This window comes from Mobula birostris, chromosome 27 (genome assembly GCF_030028105.1).
Source record: "Mobula birostris isolate sMobBir1 chromosome 27, sMobBir1.hap1, whole genome shotgun sequence".
Taxonomy (NCBI): Eukaryota; Metazoa; Chordata; class Chondrichthyes; order Myliobatiformes; family Myliobatidae; genus Mobula; species Mobula birostris.
The window spans coordinates 19,567,142-19,586,258 of record NC_092396.1 but is presented as its reverse complement, the minus strand read 5'-3'; the positions used below and the strand labels follow the sequence as shown (position 1 = coordinate 19,586,258).

At 42.5% G+C, this 19,117-nt stretch overlaps 1 protein-coding gene and 1 long non-coding RNA gene across 7 annotated transcripts in view; one reads left to right on the top strand and one right to left on the bottom strand.

Moving 5' to 3' along the window:
* Positions 1–19,117, top strand: part of LOC140188725 (segment polarity protein dishevelled homolog DVL-1-like) — a 154,920-nt gene that overhangs the window by 25,213 nt on the left and 110,590 nt on the right. For 4 of the 6 annotated variants that reach the window (XM_072245301.1, XM_072245297.1, XM_072245296.1 and 1 more), the window contains exon 2: positions 7,067–7,136. In XM_072245301.1, coding sequence (XP_072101402.1) covers positions 7,067–7,136 — 70 coding nt within the window. Of the gene's footprint in view, positions 1–7,065; positions 7,137–19,117 lie in introns of those variants that run through there. The other 2 variants (XM_072245299.1, XM_072245300.1) reach the window with 1 other exon arrangement.
* Positions 5,816–17,663, bottom strand: LOC140188727 (uncharacterized). The gene is made up of 3 exons (XR_011883365.1): positions 17,587–17,663; positions 8,667–8,892; positions 5,816–7,378 (listed from the first exon to the last, which is right to left on the bottom strand). It is a non-coding gene; the product is annotated as an uncharacterized lncRNA (long non-coding RNA).

Below are 19,117 nucleotides of genomic sequence, written 5' to 3'. Positions count from 1 at the left end.
ATGGTAGACCTGAGGAGGGCTAAGGCACCGGTGACCCCTGTTTCTATCCAGGGGGTCAGTGTGGACATGGTGAAAGATTACAAATGCCTGGGGATACGAATTGACAATAAACTGGACTGGTCAAAGAACACTGAGGCTGTCTACAAGAAGGGTCAGAGCCGTCTCTATTTCCTGAGGAGACTGAGGTCCTTTAACATCTGCCGGATGATGCTGAGGATGTTCTACGAGTCTGTGGTGGCCAGTGCGATCATGATTGCTGTTGTATGCTGGGGCAGCAGGCTGAGGGTAGCAGACACCAACAGAATCATCAAACTCATTCGTAAGGCCAGTGATGTTGTGGGGATGGAACTGGACTCTCTGATGGTGGTGTCTGAAAAGAGGATGCTGTCCAAGTTAATGCCATCTTGGACAATGTTTCCCATCCAGTACATAATGTACTGGTTGGGCACAGGAGTACATTCAGCCAGAGTCTCATTCCACCGAGATACAACACAGAGCGTCATAGGAAGTCATTCCTGCCTGTGGCCATCAAACTTTACAGCTCCTCCCTTGGAGGGTCAGACACCCTGAGCCAATAGGCTGGTCTTGGATTTATTTCCTGGCATAATTTACATATTACTATTTAATTGTTTATGGTTTTATTACTATTTAATTATTTATGGTGCAACTGTAACAAAAACCAATTTCCCTCGGGATCAATAAAGTATGACTATGGCTATGTAATGGTGGAGGCAGATTCAATTAGAGCGTTCAAAATCGTGTTGGATAAGTATCTGCAAGGGAATCATTTAAAGAACTATGAGAAATCAAGATAGTGGTAACTGCTGGATAGCCAAGGCAGATCTGAAAAGCAAAATGGCCTTCGTACTTTTTCCAATCACTCTGTGATAAAGGTAAACCTTGCTGTACAGTATAACGTGGTTTCACAGGAAGCTAAGAAATCACAAATGGAGCCAGCAGTACATCAACTAAGGAGCAGACGAAACATATTACAATCTGGTTAACATTTGGAGGTAGTGTGATACTGATATTGCTCTTTCCCGACTGTCCCAGCTCATTTTGCCTTTGTAGGAGCAGTGCTGAATAGAAACTAAAATTTGCTTCAACACACTCCAAGTCACAGGAGGTTTGAAACTTTAGAGTTTTCTCCTTGCTGGTGCATAGGGTCAAGTAACCTCCCTTTGCTCTTTGAACAAGTATGGCATGAGTTAGATATTCTACACAGAGTAACCATATTAAGCAGAACATCTCATTTCCCTCGTATATTTGAGATTTTTTTCTTGCCATATCTATAGATACTGGTGATATTTATATTTGTATTATTTTAGTTAGAGATATAGCACGGTAACAGACCCCTCTAGCCCAATGAGCCCGTACTGCCCAATTGCACCTGTGTGACCAATTAACTTTCTAAGCCATACATCTTTGGAATGTGGAAGGAAACCCACATAGTCGCAGGGAGAATGTACAACACCTTAAAGACAGCGGCGTTTTAGATAAGCCTAGTTGCTTCATGAAGCACCTACTCCCCAAGTTTAAAGTGAAATGCTGTACCCTTAGATTACATGTAATCTCTATAGGAACCTCAGCAGCCATGAGAAATGTTCAGTGCAAGCCATCTTTTCATTTTCACAGAAGCTGCTTGACCTGACGAGTTCCTCCAGCAGTTTGTTTTTTATTTCTTCAGTTGCAGATTCCAGTTTCTGCAGTCTCTTGTGTCTGCAGTGCCATAAATATGGTTGGAGTTCATCAACGTTTCTGCAATCCATTGTACCCATTGTACAGGAGATTGGCCTCTACAGCTTCACCAGAGCCCTGTGGCTGGCCTTGCCCGTTTCCACCTCTAACGATGGGGATGTAGGGTTGGATTTTAAGAGGCAATTGATTATCCTGCCTGACCATTTTAATAGGCTTCTATGTGTTTCATTTACTGTGATTATCAGCAGTATTGGGAGTATTTGAACAACTTTCTGCTCTTGCCCAGCATAGGATTCTACTGTGTTTCATGGGTCTGCTGATAATTAGCATGAGGAGAGCTGAACAAGGAACGAAAAGAACTAGTCTACTGAAACTGCTTGAAGTTCTAATTTTTCTGGACAGGCCTTTATATTTTGAATCTGTTCCCATTTTGAGGGAATATTAGTTCTACCTGGAGATTCTGCTCTGCTCCTGGAAGCAGGCCATTTTAATATGAAAAGAAATTATTTGGCTAATTATATCAACATGAAGTTACATTTTATGAGGGTACTGCATGTGCTGGTTGTTTTACATGCATCCTCCTGAGTTTCAGTTGAAAGCACAGGTACCTCCCGCTGTCAGGTAGGCAGCGTTGAAACACTTTCCCCTAAGCTCCCTGTCCTCTTTTAGGCAGAAAAGTCTCAGTATTCCCAACCATTATTGCACTTTTCTAGGGTGATCAAGAATGGGCATTATGCCTGAATAAATGTTTTGCTATTTCTGACCTCATGTGTACCAAGACTATATGCTTTGCTGATTCCTACAGTTTCTCTGGGATCAAGAAGTGCAAAAAGTAATTTTAGCCTGCCTCTATTTCTGCTGAAAATCAGGATAAATGGAACATATGGAAAGCCATAAAATGGCGTGGCTGGATAACTAGTTAAAAACAGTAAGAAGCTGAGGGTTGATCCAGTCTTTGTACATTGATTATGGGAGGCATAGCCTATATGGCTCGCTGCTTTTAACCATTAAATCAATAGAGTATTTGCACTGTATACAAGTGAGCCTGCATCACAGGGATTGTTGCATTGCTTTCCTAGAAAACAGTCCATATTGCAATTTGCTGTAACATGAAACCATATCATCTGCACATCTGCCAAGAAATGCGAGTTGAAAAAAATTGTTTAGTTTTTTTTTTCCACTGAACTTTCATAAAAGTAATTTTTGGTAATGATTTGAGAATTCTATAAGGACTTAGTTCTGTTACCCATGAAGTTGCCAGTAATCCGCTTTGAAAGAAATTGTTTTGAGTTGAAGTGTAAGGTATTCTGATAAAATAAATAGATCAGTAAAAAGGCTCACGTAATTTTGGGGGCTGGAAAGCAAAGAGAGGAAATGATGCTGTAGGTTCAGTCAGACCCTATTGGGAACTCAGCCTTCTATATGGTTCCAAAAGTCCTTGAGCATAATAGTGACCAGCTATAGTTTTTGAATACAGAGTATGTTTGTCTACAAGAGTTAGGATTTCTGTGTGGGTTTCACTAAGCTGATCAGTGGTAATGTTGCTAAGGAAGCAAATAAAAGGCTGTTGTGTTCTCATTGCAAAGCTCAGCATAAAGTGCCCACGTGCAAATTGTTAGTGCTGTGGACAGTGTCTATTCAACCTGGACCTTGGTCACATTAAGCTCATGCCTGTAGAGAAAGGAATTAGCATGTCGCTTGCAATGCGACTAAATGTTTCACAATGAGAAAAGATCAATGGTCCTTTGGAGGGCAGGGTTGTGATAGCATGTGCAGAGTGTTCTGGGAAGGGGCATGTATTTTGTTGACTATTTAAGCTGGAGCTTCTTCCCAGTTTATAATTGATTAGTGCACCAACACTATACTACATTTCAAAATGTGTATGCTATTTCTAAGAAGACTGATAAGACAGAAAGGGTAGATGTTGATTCTATTGATTTTACAATGCATTTGACAAGTCCCACATGTTAGGTTGCTTCAGAAGGTTAAGGCATATGGCATCCAAAGTTTTTGGATCCAAAATTGGCATGGTGATAGAATGCAGAGGGTAGTGGAGGAAGGATGCTTTTCTAATTCGAAGTCTGTGACCAGTGAGATGTATGTTAACGACTTGGATGTGAACATTGGAGTAAGTTAGCAGAAGGCACAGAAGTTGGTGGTCTTATGGATAGTGGGGAAGCTTATCTAAGAGTAAGCAAGCTATAGAATATAATGGACATTTGGCAGAGCATCAGCAGGTAGAATTTAATCCCATTAAATGTGAGAAGTCAGATAGTAGTAGGACATACACAGTAAATGGTAGTGTACTGAGGAATATAGATGAATAGAAGAACCTTTATGATAAAGTCCATAGTTCCCAGGTAGATAGGCTGATGAAAAAGGAATATGATAATGCTTGCCTTCATAGGTTGAGGCATAACATATATGAGAGTTGGGCTGTCACATGTAACTTTACAAAACACTGGTTAGATCATACTTGGAGTATTGTGAACCACTTGGATGTGATTGTGCTGGAAAGAGTTCAAAGAATATTGAACAGGATGTAGCTGGCAGTGGAGGACTTTAATCATTGGGAAAGATTGGATAAACAAGGCAAGTGTTGATAGGGAATAAGATCAGCATGGATATGCTGGGTTGAAGGGTCTGTTTCTGTGTTGGATGTCTCTGGCTTTGTTTTTCATAGTCTTTAATAAGCCTACGTCAGTGATGATGAAGTCTCTGGCAATGGATGGCACTGTAGTGTGTACTTTCTGGGGTAATAGAAATTTTAAGGTGAAACTGTGAATAAATGGGACCCTAACAGAAATTGTTTGGTGAGATTGGTACTCTTGCATTGGATCCAACAGAATTTCATTTGCAAGTACAGTTCATTTGAGAGCACACCAAGAGATTTCTCATTGCTAAAATTCTGCAATGTGGGAAGCTTATTAAAAGCTTGAAGCTTCTTCCGGTCAAGATGGCACCAGCAAACAACAATTCCTTGGGTGACATCTTCCAGACAACAAATCTCTTCAATTATTTCACTTTTTCTACACTTTCTGCTTGTTCTTTTTGTCTTGTGTGCATTATGGAAACCGTTGGAGCCTGTGACATGCAGCTTGGAACTCGATCAAATAATCTAGCGTTCTGCTGTGTCTGGAAAGCTGCCTCGTGGAGATCAGAGACGAGAACCCGAGAAGGACCGAGAGCACGAGCTGTCTCATGAAAAATACCAGAGCTGGGGTGCGGTGTCATGAATGACTCCATCTCGAAGTGGCAAGGAAGATTGAAGCATCGAGGTGAATGTGGAAGGGGTGAGCATTCACTCCCAATGGAGGCTACCAGGTCGACGGCGGTTAGCAGCCAGATCAGCACCATTTGCACTCACATCAGCAGTGTTTGGACCTGGGTCGGCAGTCACTCTACACAGAGTTCATGCAGCCACTCTGCTCGTATACTGACAAAAAGGTGTTTTCAATATTCTGAGATTTATGTGATTATTGGACTGTATTTTGGTCTCCTTCAGTTTCTCGGTGTTTTCTTTCTTTAGATTATGAGGACACTCAGTCCTCGTTTATTGTCATTTAGAAATGCATGCATTAAAAAATGATACAACGTTCCTCTAGAATGATATCAGAAGAAAACACAGGACAAACCAAGATTAAAACTGACAAAACCACGTAATTATAACATATAGTTACAACAGTGCAAAGCAATACCATAATTTGATAAAGAGCAGAGCATGGGCACTGTTTAAAAAAAAAGTCTCAAAGTCCCAATAGACTCATCATATCACGCAGGTGGCAGAAGGGAAAAACTCTCCCTGCCATGAACCTCCAAGCAGTGCCGACTTGCCGATGCAGCACCATTGGAAGCACCCGACCGCAGCGGACTCTGAGTCCGTCTGAAAACTTCAAGCCTCCAACCAGCCCCTCCGACACAACCTCTCCGAGCACCATCCTCTGCCCAGCGCTTCGACCCCGCCCCAGCTGCCCAGCAACAAGCAAAGCCGAGGACTTGGGGCCTTCTCCAGAGATTCTGGACCACACAGTAGCAGCAGCAGCGAAGCAGGCATTTCAGAAGTTTCACCAGATGTTCCTCCGTGCTCTCACGTCCGTCTCCATCAAATCAGGATTGTGCACGGCACCCTACTTGACGAATAACAGACATCACCACCGGATTGGCTGCTGCGAGCTGCATCGTGCCACCATCTTCTCCTCCCACCAGGGCCGATTGGTGGGTGGGTGATCTGTTAACTTTCTCTGTTGGGGGGGGTGGTTGGGGGTTTTAACACAACTGCCACTGTTCTTTTCTGTGAGTGAAGGGGTTGGGAATTGTTATTATCGCTGTTTTTTTTCTGCAGGGAGAGTTTGGGGATTTGTTGCTATTGTCACTTTTTTCTGTGGGGGAGGGCCTGGGAGATTTTGGGGCTTGCAAGTTTTATTTTTTTTCTTTTTCGTGCTGGCGGGGGGAGCTAATATCTTTTCTTTCAACAACTACTATCATCTTTCTGTGCTTCATGGTTACCTGGAGAAGACAAATATCAGAGTTGTATTGTACATTGTATAATTTAGCAATAAAACGAACCTTTGAATGTTTAAAAAATGACCATAGATAAGGATCTAGGCACCTGTTAGAATCTGTCTATATTTATTATAAGATGGACATCGTTAACTAAATTTAAAAAGTGAAATTATTACTGCCAACATTTAAGCAACTAGATCAAGAGGTAATGTTACAGCTATATAGGACCCTGGTCAGACCCCACTTGGAGTACTGTGCTCAGTTCTGGTCACCTCACTACAGGAAGGATGTGGAAACTATAGAAAGGGTGCAGAGGAGATTCACAAGGATGTTGCATGGATTGGGGAGCATGCCTTAAGAGAATAGGTTGAGTGAACTTGGCCTCTTCTCCTTGGAGTGACGGAAGATGAGAGGTGACCTGATACAGGTATATAAGATGATGAGAGGTATTGATCATGTGGATAGTCAGAGGCTTTTTCCCCAGGGCTGAAGTGTCTATCACGAGAGGGCACAGTTTTAAGGTGCTTGGAAGTAGATGTCAGGATTAAGTTTTTTTTATGCAGAGAGTGGTGAGTGCGTGGAATAGGCTGCCCGCCATGGTGGTGGAGGCGGATATGATAGGGTCTTTTAAGAGACTTCTGGATAAGTACATGGAGCTTCAAAAAATAGAGGGCTATGGGTAACCCTAGGTAATTTCTAAAGTACGTACAGTTCGGCACAGCATTGTGGGCCGAAGGGCCTGTATTGTGCTGTAGTTTTTCTATGTTTTTATCTAATTTTCAACTTGTATTCTCTGGTCTCTTCTGGGCAGCTTTTTGAATGCAAACTGGACCCTGGTTAATGCTGTTATCACTTTGATTTGCAGAGTTGTGAAGGAAGAGATTTCTGATGACAATGCCAAGTTACCTTGCTTCAATGGAAGAGTGGTTTCATGGGTAAGTGATTTTAATTGAAAGAGTAGTTGATATTTGAGGGCTATGCAATAGGAGAGGGGCAGCTGGATTCTCACACAGCTCCCAATTGCTTCCAGGATTTGGAATGTACTAGGACATTGCTTTGTGGAGTAAACAGTAGATGAAGACTGATGAATTCATACAAAATATTAGCTGGGTCACAGTTGAAGACTGGGTGTAATAGAAACAGGAAATACTGCAATTCTCAGCAGGTAAGACAGCATCTGTGGAAAGAGAAGTTGAGTTATTATTTCATCATAGATGTGGCATTTGTTTTAATTTCAATTTCATACATCTGCAGTCTTTGATTTTAATAGAAACTGACTATTCCTTAGGCCTTTCCAATATAGAAAAGTCATTTTAGCCACAAAGGTGGCACAGCATTTGTTGTCTGTGATGCCTGGTATGGGAAATTATGGAGTCATTTCAATTGTCAGGTTTTATTTCCTATTACTTTTTGTCCTCTTCAGTTATCCACTGTTGGATTGTTATTATGCTTGGAAAGTGGGGATAAACAGGTGGAAACTAAGAGGGATTTGATCTACCCTGCTTCCCTCTGGTGGAGCAAGCTACAGTGAATAGTGGACAGAGATTTTATATATTGCTCAGAAATACTGTATAGCTTATGAAAAGTAGGAAGAAGTCATGATTTTATTTAAATTGTGAAGGGTTTTATTAGAATGCCCAAGGACCAATTATTTACTCTGATTTCCAGCTAAGAATTCAGTGGGTTGAAATCATGGCCTTTGTTTCCATCACAATATTCCTTAGCCATCTTATGCATTGCTCTCCCTGGCAGCTGTTTTTTTTTTATGTTAAAGGTTCAGCAATACTGACCCAATTTCACTGCATACCATTCAGAATGAAAGATAAACTGGTAGAGCTGAGAAGCCCAAATGTAGACTTACATAGGCAAACAATCTTCCCCTTTCCTTTCAGGATGGATCCAAGTGTCTTATAGCAAAAGAAATTTATGTAGGAAATCTAGCAGCTAATATGCCCATAGCAAGCTTCCACAAACAACAATGTGATAATAATCAGTTACCTGAATTATAATGTTGAAATAAAGGACAAATAGTGGCTAGATCATCAGGGATAACCACTTGATATAACTATAACTATTAAGATATATACCGTGAGATCTTTTATGGTCTGAGAGAGAACAGAATGAAACTTCGGTTTAACATTTTTCATCTGAAAGCAGGCAGTTTAGACCACACTTGTGTGTCAATTCCATTGGACTATTGGCCTAACATTTTGTGATGGAGGATCTAAATTTGGACTTCGGCATTCGGCATTGTGTGTGAGCTTTATGGAGTATGAGTTAAGTCTGTACTGTCTTTTCCTATCACAGTAAGTAGTAGTAGTGACTAGGTGGTAAACAAGAAATGTTTATGTCCTTGGGTGAATCCTGGTTTCAAAAGAAAAAGGGATTGAGGGGAGTCCAGGGCAACGTTTGGTTGCTTTGGAGACTATCTATAACAATGCAAAGTGCAGACATTGGCAGCTTACACAAGTCCTCTTTAGATACTGATTCACAAATTGGTCCTGGATGACTACTTTCTTCGCAGTCCCTCAGGGTTACAGATGATTACTTTCACTCCTGGGTTGAGACAGCTGACTGGGATGCATAAACTCTGTCACTGATGGAGGAAGAGGAGGAGGAACTTGGTGGTTGGTAGAACAGAACATGGTGTATTTCCTTGCTGGGCTCGTCAAGATTGCTTAATGTTATTTCCTGTAAACACGTATAAAGGAGAATGGAATAATTGTTACTCCAGATCCAATGCAGCACAAAAAAAAAGATAAAGAACACAATAATCATAAGAAACACAATAAATATAAATACGTAAGACAGCTTATATACATTGTATGTCCATAAAGTGACGCTAGGCTATACATTAGGTGACTGACAGGAAATAATCAACTGGTGGAGGAATTAGTGGGTAGAGTTGGGGATCAGCCTCACCCTGGAAAATCAGCTATGATTTAATTAATTGAAACAGTGGATAAGATTCTCAGTGCTATTCATGAAATGAGAATATTTGAGTTAATGTGCAATGGAACAAAGGGGATGAAAGGTGGATACAAATTAGATAATGAATATTGCTTTTGGCTAGTCATGTAAGTCTGATCAAAGTACAGCACTTTATGCACCAGTTCTTATTTCATTATTTCACTGGAATAAGATCTATTGCACTTAAAAATGTTTAACCTTGAATAAAGCTGGTTGTAATTCACACAATACTTTAACTTTGATTCTAGCCGTGCATTGTTCTATATAAAGATGAAGCTCTTCACCATCTCCAGACACCTTGTGGCAAAATATTTATTTTAGTTATCTCAAGCCAAAGCTTCTTGGCAGTGATTTTCAAGATTGTCCTTGCTCTAGCTCCTACTCTCCACCCCCATGCTATTTATAGAGTCGCAGAGCAATACTGCACAGAAAAGGCCCTTTGGCCCAGCAGATGCCAAGCACAGCATCCTCCCTGCTAGTTCCAGTTGCCTGTGGTTTATATCATAATACTTCAAGCTCCACCCTCCATGTACCTATCCAAATGCCTCTAAAATGATGCACTTGTGCCTGCCTTGACCCCTTCTACTCATTCTAGGTACTCACTCCCTCCATATAAAGAAGTTACAACTCGGGTTTCTTAAATCTTTCTCATCTTGTATCAGTGCCGACCTGTTTTGGATTCCCAAGCCCTGGGGGGAGAAAGGTCTATGAATGTCCAACTTATCCTTGCCCCTCATGATTTTATAAAATTCTATGATGTCACCGCTCATTCTCCTGCACTCCATGGAATAAATATCCAACATGGCACCATAACTCAGTCTCTTTCGTCCAAGCAGCATCTTCGTAAATCTCTTCTGCACTCTGTCCAGCTTCACACTGTCTTTCCTATGACGGGGTGACCAAAACTGTACACAGTACTCACGGACATAATGTCCTAAACTCAATGCCCTGACTGATGAAGGCCAGCATGGTAAACCTTTCTTCACTACCTTGTCTACTTAGTGGCCCCATTTAGTAAACTCTGCACTTGTACTCCCAGGTCCCTCTGTTGCACAACACACATCGGTGTCCGCTGATTCACTGTACAAGTGCTACCCTCATTTGACAGTCCAAAATACATCGCCTTGCACTTATCTAAGTTAATAACTATTTGCTATTCCTCAGCCCAGCTCCCTAACTGTTCAAGATCTCCTTGCCATTCATTGTAACACTATCATCAAAGTTCCTAATTTCGTATTAATAGCAAACTTGCTCATCATGCTATGTACATTCATATCCAAATCATGTACATATGTAATGAGTAATAGAAGTCCCAAACTGAACCCTCGTGAGCAGCACTAGTAACAGGGAATTGCCATTCAACAACCATTATCATCTGTTCCTATGATCTAGCCAATTCTGAATGCACTCACCAGCTCCCCTGAATCAGTGGTAGCATAGTGGATGGCTTGATTGATTTACTGCATCATCAATCACCGATTAGTGTTCAATTCCCACTGCTGTCTGTAATGAGTTTGTACATTCTCCCTGTCACTGCATGGGTTTTGTCTGGGTGCTTCGGTTTCCTTCCACATTCCAAAGATGTACGGTTAGAATTGAGTTTGCTTAGCACTTTTTCCTTTGTAATAGCAATGGCACTCACTCCTGCTCCCTGACACTCAGGAATCTCTAGTACACTGCTAGTGTCTTCCAGAGTGAAGACTGATGCAAAGTCCCCATTGAGTTCATCTGCCATTTCTTTGTCCCCCATTACTACTTCACCAGTAACATCCTCTAGTGGTCCAATATCAGCTCTCACCTCCCTTTTATTCTTCATATAACTGAAAAAACTTTATATTATTGGCCAGTTTGCCCTCATATTTCATCTTTTCCCTTCTTATAGCTTTTTTAGTTGCATTTTGTTTTTAAAGCTTCCCAATCATCCAACTTCCCATCAGTTTTATATGCCCTTTCATTGGCTTTTATGCAGTCCTTAACTTCCCTTGTCAGCCACGGTTGCCTATACCTGCCATTTGAGAACTTCTTCCTTGTGGGACATATCTATCATGCGCCTTGTGAACTATTCCCAGAAACTTCAGCCACCTCTGCTGTGCTGTCATCCCGGCCAATATTCTTCTCCAATCTATCTGGGCAAGCTCTTCTTTCATGCCTCTGTAATTCCCTTTATTTCATTGTGATAGTGACACAGGTGACTTGTGCTTCTCCTTCTCAAATTGCAGTATGAATTCAATTATATTATGATCACTGCCTCCTGAGGGTTCCTTTACATTAAGCTCCCTAATAAGATCTAGGTTATTACACAACACCCAATCTAAGATAACCTTTCCCTTAGTAGGCTCATGCACAAGCTGTTCTAAAAAGCCATCACATAGGCATTCAACAGATTCCCTCTCTTGCAATCCAACACCAACCTGATTTTCCCAATCTCCTTGCATATTGAAGTCCCCCATTACAATTACGACATTACAACCCCACTTTTTAAAAAAGGAGGGAGAGAGAAACCGGGGAATTATAGACCAGTTAGCCTAATGTCGGTGGTGGGGAAACTGCTGGAGTCAGTTAGCAAAGATGTGATAACAGCACATTTGGAAAGCGGTGAAATCACCGGACAAAGTCAGCATGAATTTGTGAAAGGAAAATCATGTCTGACGAATCTCATAGAATTATTTGAGGATGTAACTAGTAGAGTGGATAGGGGAGAACCAGTGGATGTGGTATATTTGGATTTTCAAAAGGCTTTTGACAAGGTCCCACACAGGAGATTAGTGTGCAAACTTAAAGCACACGGTATTGGGGGTAAGGTATTGATGTGGATAGAGAATTGGTTAGCAGACAGGAAGCAAAGAGTGGGAATAAATGGGACCTTTTCAGAATGGCAGGCAGTGACTAGTGGGGTACTGCAAGGCTCAGTGCTGGGACCCCAGTTGTTTACAATATATATTAATGACTTGGATGAGGGAATTAAATGCAGCATCTCCAAGTTTGCGGATGACACGAAGCTGGGCGGCAGTGTTAGCTGTGAGGAGGATGCTAAGAGGATGCAGGGTGACTTGGATAGGTTGAGTGAGTGGGCAAATTCATGGCAGATGCAATTTAATGTGGATAAATGTGAAGTTATCCACTTTGGTGGCAAAAATAGGAAAACAGATTATTATCTGAATGATGGCCGATTAGGAAAAGGGGAGGTGCAACGAGACCTGGGTGTCATTATACACCAGTCATTGAAAGTGGGCATGTAGGTACAGCAGGCGGTGAAAAAGGCGAATGGTATGCTGGCATTTATAGCGAGAGGATTTGAGTACAGGAGCAGGGAGGTACTACTGCAGTTGTACAAGGCCTTGGTGAGACCACACCTGGAGTATTGTGTGCAGTTTTGGTCCCCTAATCTGAGGAAAGACATCCTTGCCATAGAGGGAGTACAAAGAAGGTTCACCAGATTGATTCCTGGGATGGCAGGACTTTCATATGAAGAAAGACTGGATGAACTAGGCTTGTACTCATTGGAATTTAGAAGATTGAGGGGGGATCTGATTGAAACATAAAATCCTAAAGGGGTTGGACAGGCTAGATGCAGGAAGATTGTTCCCGATGTTGGGGAAGTCCAGAACGAGGGGTCACAGTTTGAGGATAAAGGGGAAGCCTTTTAGGACTAAGATTAGGAAAAGCTTCTTCACACAGAGAGTGGTGAATCTGTGGAATTCTCTGCCACAGGAAACAGTTGAGGCCAGTTCATTGGCTATATTTAAGAGGGAGTTAGATATGGCCCTTGTGGCTACGGGGATCAGGGGGTATGGAGGGAAGGCTGGTGCAGGGTTCTGAGTTGGATGATCAGCCATGATCATAATAAATGGCGGTGCAGGCTCGAAGGGCTGAATGGCCTACTCCACCTATTTTCTATGTTTCTATTACATGCCTTTTCCATCTCCCTTTGCAATCTCAATCCCACATCTGGCTACTATTTAGGGACCTATATATGATTCCCATAATGTGTGGTTTTTTAAAACACTTGCAGTTTCTTAAATCCACCTACAAAGATTCAACGTTCTCTGACCCTATGTCACCTCTTTCTAAAGATGTAATTCCATCTCTTACCAACAGAGCCACACCGCCGCCTATGCCTTCCTTCCTGTCCTTTCGATACAAAATATATCCTTTGATGTTAAGCTCCCAACCATAGCCACCTTTCAGCTATGACTCAGTGATGCCACAACATCATACCGACCAATCTCTAATTGTGCCACGAGTTCATCCACCTTATTCCGAATGCTATGTGCATTTAAACACAGGACCTTCAGTCCTGCATTCTTTGTCCCTTTGAATTTTGCTTCTGTGGTACAATTTAACTCTTTGCTCAGTCTACCTTTGTACTCACTCACTGGCCTGTCCTTCCTTCCATTCATGATACACCCATCATCTACTTTTAAATCTACTGGCTCATCCTCAGTTCTATCATACTGGTTCCCATCCCCGGCCATATTAGTTTAAACTACTGCTAACAGATCTAGGAAACTTGTCCACAAGAATATTGGTCCCCCTTAGATTCAAATCAATCGGTCTCTTTTGTACAGGTCACACCTGCCCCAGGAGAGGTCCCAGTTATCCAGAAATCTGAATCCCTGCTCCTTAATCCAATTCTTCAGCCACCTCATCTATTCCCATCCTCAATGTCACATGGCACAGGCAGCAATCCTGAGATTACTACCTTTGAAGTCCTGCTTCTCAGCTTCCTTCCCAACTCCCTGTATTCTGTTATGACAATAAACTGAACCTGAACATGAGGAAATGGTCTTGGATACACTGCACAAATTACACCCCATCCAGGCCTTTGCACTCTGGGTGGCCCAGACAATACTGGGATAATTGAGATTTCCCACTGGCACAATGCTACTTATACTCTCAATTACATGCAACTTCTCAACACTTCTGCTCCTCATGTACCCTGCTGACTGTAGGGTGGTCTTTAAAACAGCTCTACTGAAGTGACCATCGTCATGTTATCAAGCAACACACATAAAAGTTGCTGGTGAACGCAGCAGGCCGGGCAGCATCTCTAGGAAGAAGTACAGTCGACGTTTCAGGCCGAGACCCTTCGTCAGGACTAACTGAAGGAAGAGCTAGGAAGAGATTTGAAAGTGGGAGGGGGAGGGGGATCATTTCAGATCTCCCCCTCCCCCTCCCACTTTCAAATCTCTTACTAGCTCTTCTTTCAGTTAGTCCTGACGAAGGGTCTCGGCCCGAAACGTTGACTGTACCTCTTCCTAGAGATGCTGCCTAGCCTACTGCATTCACCAGCAACTTTTATGTGTGTTGCTTGAAATTCCAGAATCTGCAGATTTCCTTGTGCTTGCGTTTTTAAAATCATCGCGTTATGTCTACTCTTATCAAAATGTGCGATTTCTCGAGATGTCTGCTCCTCAGGTCCCTGCCGACTGCTGGGATGGTCTATAAAACAGCCCTGCCGAGGTGACCATTAACTTCTTATTAGATTAGATTATGAGGACACTCAGTCCTCGTTTATTGTCATTTAGAAATGCATGCATTAAAAAATGATACAATGTTCCTCCAGAGTGATATCACAGAAACACAAGACAGACCAAGACTAAAACCTGACAAAATCACATAATTATAACATAGTTGCAACAGTGCAAAGCAATACCGTAATTTGATAAAGAGCGGACCATGGACACCGTAAAAAAAAAAGTCTAAGTTCTGATAGCCTCATCATCTCACGCAGACTGTAGAAGGGAGAAACTCTCCTTGCCATAAACTTCGAAGCACCTCAAACTTGCCGATGCCACACCATTGGAAGCACCCGACCGCAGCGGACTCAGAGTCCGTCCGAAAACTTCGAGCCTCCGATCAGCCCCTCCGACACAGCCTCTCCAAGCACCATCCTTTGCTGAGCGCTTCGACCCCGCCCCGGCCGCCGAGCAACAAGCAAAGCCGAGGACTCGGGGCCTTCCGCTCCGGAGATTCTGGATCACACAGTAGCAGTGACTAGCATTTCAGAAGTTTCACCAGATGTTCCTCCGTGCTCTCACATCTGTCTCCATCAAATCAGGATTGTGCACGGCACCGTACTTGAAAGATAACAGACATCACCACCAGAGTGGCCGCTGCGAGCTGCGTCGCGCCGCCATCTTCTCCTCCCGCCTTATGTCCACCCCTATCCATAAAGCAACACCACATTGTCCTGCCTGTGCTGCCTTTCTCTCAGCCACATTTCTGTTATGACCACAATCTTCTATTCCTTGAAGCAATCCACATCCTCAGTTAAGCTACGTGCACTGAAATAGATGGAATTTAAAGCTGCAGTCCTTTTACTGAACCATGGCTATACTGATTACTAGGCCTACACCCTCTGGTTGCTGCACATACCCTTGTCTTCTCACCAACTTCACTCTCTCAAGTTCCACCCCTCACCGACCTAGTTTAAACCCTCCAGAAGTAAATTTCCCCACTAGGATATTGGGCTTCTCCCACTCAAGAGCAATCTGCCTCTTTTGTACAGATCACCTGAACCCCAGAAGAGATCTCAATGATCCAAGAACCTGAATTCATGCCCCCTGCACCAGATCTTCAGCTATGCATTCATCTGGCCTATCGTTCTATTCCATGACTCACTGTGGCGTCGGGAATGATCCAGAGATCACTGCCCTCAAGGTCCTGCATTTTAATTTCTTACCTGACTCCCTATACTCATCCCTTGTATAACCTATGTCATTTCATGCCAATGTGCAAAGTAACCTCTTGCTTTTTGCCTCACTCATCAAAAAATTGGGCAGCTGCCCTGCAATAGCCTTGACACTGGCACCTGGGAAGTAAAACAGCATTGTGGCATCTATTCTGTGGCCACAGAATCTCCTTTCTGTCTTTCTCACTGTTGTATCTCCTATATTTATTGCCCTGTCTCATTGCACCCTATCCTGATCACAATGAGAAAGACTTGACTGCTGCTGCTAGCCCCTGAAAGAACACCCCTCATATATATCCAAAAAGATACGTATGTACTTGTTAGTGAGGGGAATGGACAAGAGGGAACGCTACACTAACTGCTTACTCTTCTTATTTCTCCTGGTGGTCAGCTATCTTTCTGAAATGTGTAACCTGATTTACCCAATCTACCTGTATATTGAATCCTCCATGACTATTGTAATATTGGCCTTTTGACAAGTATTTTCTATCTCCAGTTGTAATGTGTAGACCGCATCTTTACTACTATTTGGTTGGGGGGGGGGGGTGATGATTCAACACCTGATCCTGTGTCACCTCTTTCTAATGATTTGATTTCATTTTTTTATATCAAAAGAGCCACACAAAACCTTCTGCCTACCTGCTTGTACTTTTGATACAATGTGTATCCATGGGCGTAAATCTTCCAGCCATAATCTTCTTTCAGCCACAATTCAGTGATGCCCACAACAACATGCCAATATGTAACTCTGCTACAAGTTCATCTATCTTATTCTGTATACTGCCACAATCAAATATAACACCTTCAGTCCTGTTTTCACCCTTTTCAATTTTGTCCATCTTTTACATTGTAACTCATCTAGTTGACTGCAATTTTTCCCTATCATCAGCCTCTCCTTGCTGGCAGTCTCACTATGCACTGCCCCTGTTTGTAAATCAACTACCTTTTCCTCAGCACCATCATTCCAGTTCCCATCCCCCTGCTAAATTAGTTTAAACCTTCCTGAACAGCTGCCTGCAAGGACATTGGCCCTCCTTGGGTACAGGTGTAGCCTGTCCCTTTAGCAGGTCGTACCTTCCCTGGAAGAGATCCCATGATCCATAAATCTGAACCCCTGACCACTGCCCCAGTTCCTCAGCCTATTGAGTCAAAGGGGATAACTTCACTCAATTTCATTCGGCCATCACTGAACTATTCCCACAACCTACGGACTCAGTTTCAAGGTCTCCTCATCTCATGTTCTCGATATTTATAGCTTATTTATTTCTCTTTCTTTTTGTATTTGCGAAGTGTGTTTTTGTTTTCTTGCACATTGGTTGTTGTCTGCCCTGTTGGGTGTGGTCTTTCATTGAATCTATTGTGTTTCTTGAACTTATCGTGATTGCTCGCAAGAAAATGAATCCCAAGGTTGTATGTGGTGATGCATATGTACTTTGATAATAAATTTATTTTGAACTTTGAAGCTTTTTTTAGACGAGCAGCTCTCGCTCACCACAACTGGACCACATTCTCTGCCTCTTCATGCTGAAGCTTCTTGAGGCAAAGCCTCAGGTCTTCACTTTTACACTGATCCACTCCAACCATGACCGCTCCACTTGACCCTAACTTCTTTTTAATGGCTACTGTTAATTTGCTTATTAGTCAATTAACTAACAATTTGGAAATTTGCCTCTTTCAGAATTCTGTTAGTTGAAACTCAATCAGCAAGTCCCGAGACCTACCTCCGAAACTCTCGTGTCTCTTGCTCCAAGTCCTGCTTTCGGTTAAGTAAAACTCACCAGCAAGTTCTACTGCTGCTCATTCCCTGACTTCTATTCCTAGCCCTCTTCACTCTCTCATGTTAAATTGGTATGTTGAAATACCAAAAAAGAGTACTCAGTCTGAAATAGGAGCAGAAATGGCACCAGCATGCAGCTGTTGAACTACTGAGCCAAATTAATGGTTGGAATTGTGGGAACAGAATGTTCTGATGTTTTCCTGGAATTGTCATCTAACATTTCTGAAACACATCCATTGTATGAGAATGACACTGCTGAACATTTTGTTGCTTTGAGTATTGCACATTTTCTCACCACAACTATTAATGATCAATTGTGGCACTTGTGCTAATCGGGAGATTATAAGACTGTGCTTATGAACACTTAATTCCAGGAAGCATTGTAGCACATTAGTTGGCTATATTTCCAGTCTTTGAAAGTATAATCTGTTAATATACTTGTAGCTTAGATTCTTTAAGGTTGTTGTAGCTGAAGGTGGTAGTGGGGATAAGCTCCCACAGACTATTAAATGCTCCCAATGGTGTGTGTCTCAGATAGCCTCTGACAACCAAGTCCATCTTCTGGCCTTCTCACATGGCTTAGCTACTAAGCCTGGTGGAACCATTTCTACTGACAGGAAAAGGGGCAAAGGCAGACGTCTGGATCCTTAAATCCACTCACTTTGGGCAGATGGGGTTCGTCAGCCATGGTTGGCAGCTCATCTAGGAGAAGGAAAACTCTGATCTCAAACTTCTGCTGCCTTGCAGCTACTCCCACTATGTAAATCGCGCAACAAAAGTCCTGAGCTGGAGTCCCTAAGGCAGCTTACATTGAGTTCAAAGCTGACTGGCAACTCCTGCAACACTGCAGATGACAAACCGTATCGGTCTCTCCCATTCCTTCGGGTTCATCAGCTGCATGGAGAGGGAAAGCCTGCTCCACGTAGGCAACAGCTTGCTCTCCGTATTGTACTGCCTTGGTTTGTGTATCACATAGACACCTGGGACACAGCATCCGTGGTCAACCCCAACCAACGGTGGCCTCGATACTTGTAGCCGGGAAGACTTTTGTACATTCTCTCATGGAGTAAACGAAACTCTTGGAAGAAACCTTTGCATGCAGGGCAGAGTCAGGCAGCTCACAAAAAGGAATATCACCTAGCTTCATTTCTGCTCCGTTCTGTTAATTCTCACCCAAGCCTGTTATTTTCCTGGCTAGATTTCCTGTTTTGCTCTGTAAATTTGATCTCATCTGTTAGAATATAAATATAAATTTATGAAAGGGGCAGATGAGATAGAGGCAGGAAAGTTGTTTCCCCTGATAGATGAGACTAGAATCGGGATATAGCTTCATGATTCAGGATGGAGATGAGGAGGAACTGCTTTTCCCAGAGAGTGGTAAATCTGTGGAATTCTCTGCCTAATGAAGCAGTGGAGGCCACCTCAGTAAATATATTTAACACAAGGTTGGATAGATTAAGGGTAATTGGGAAAAG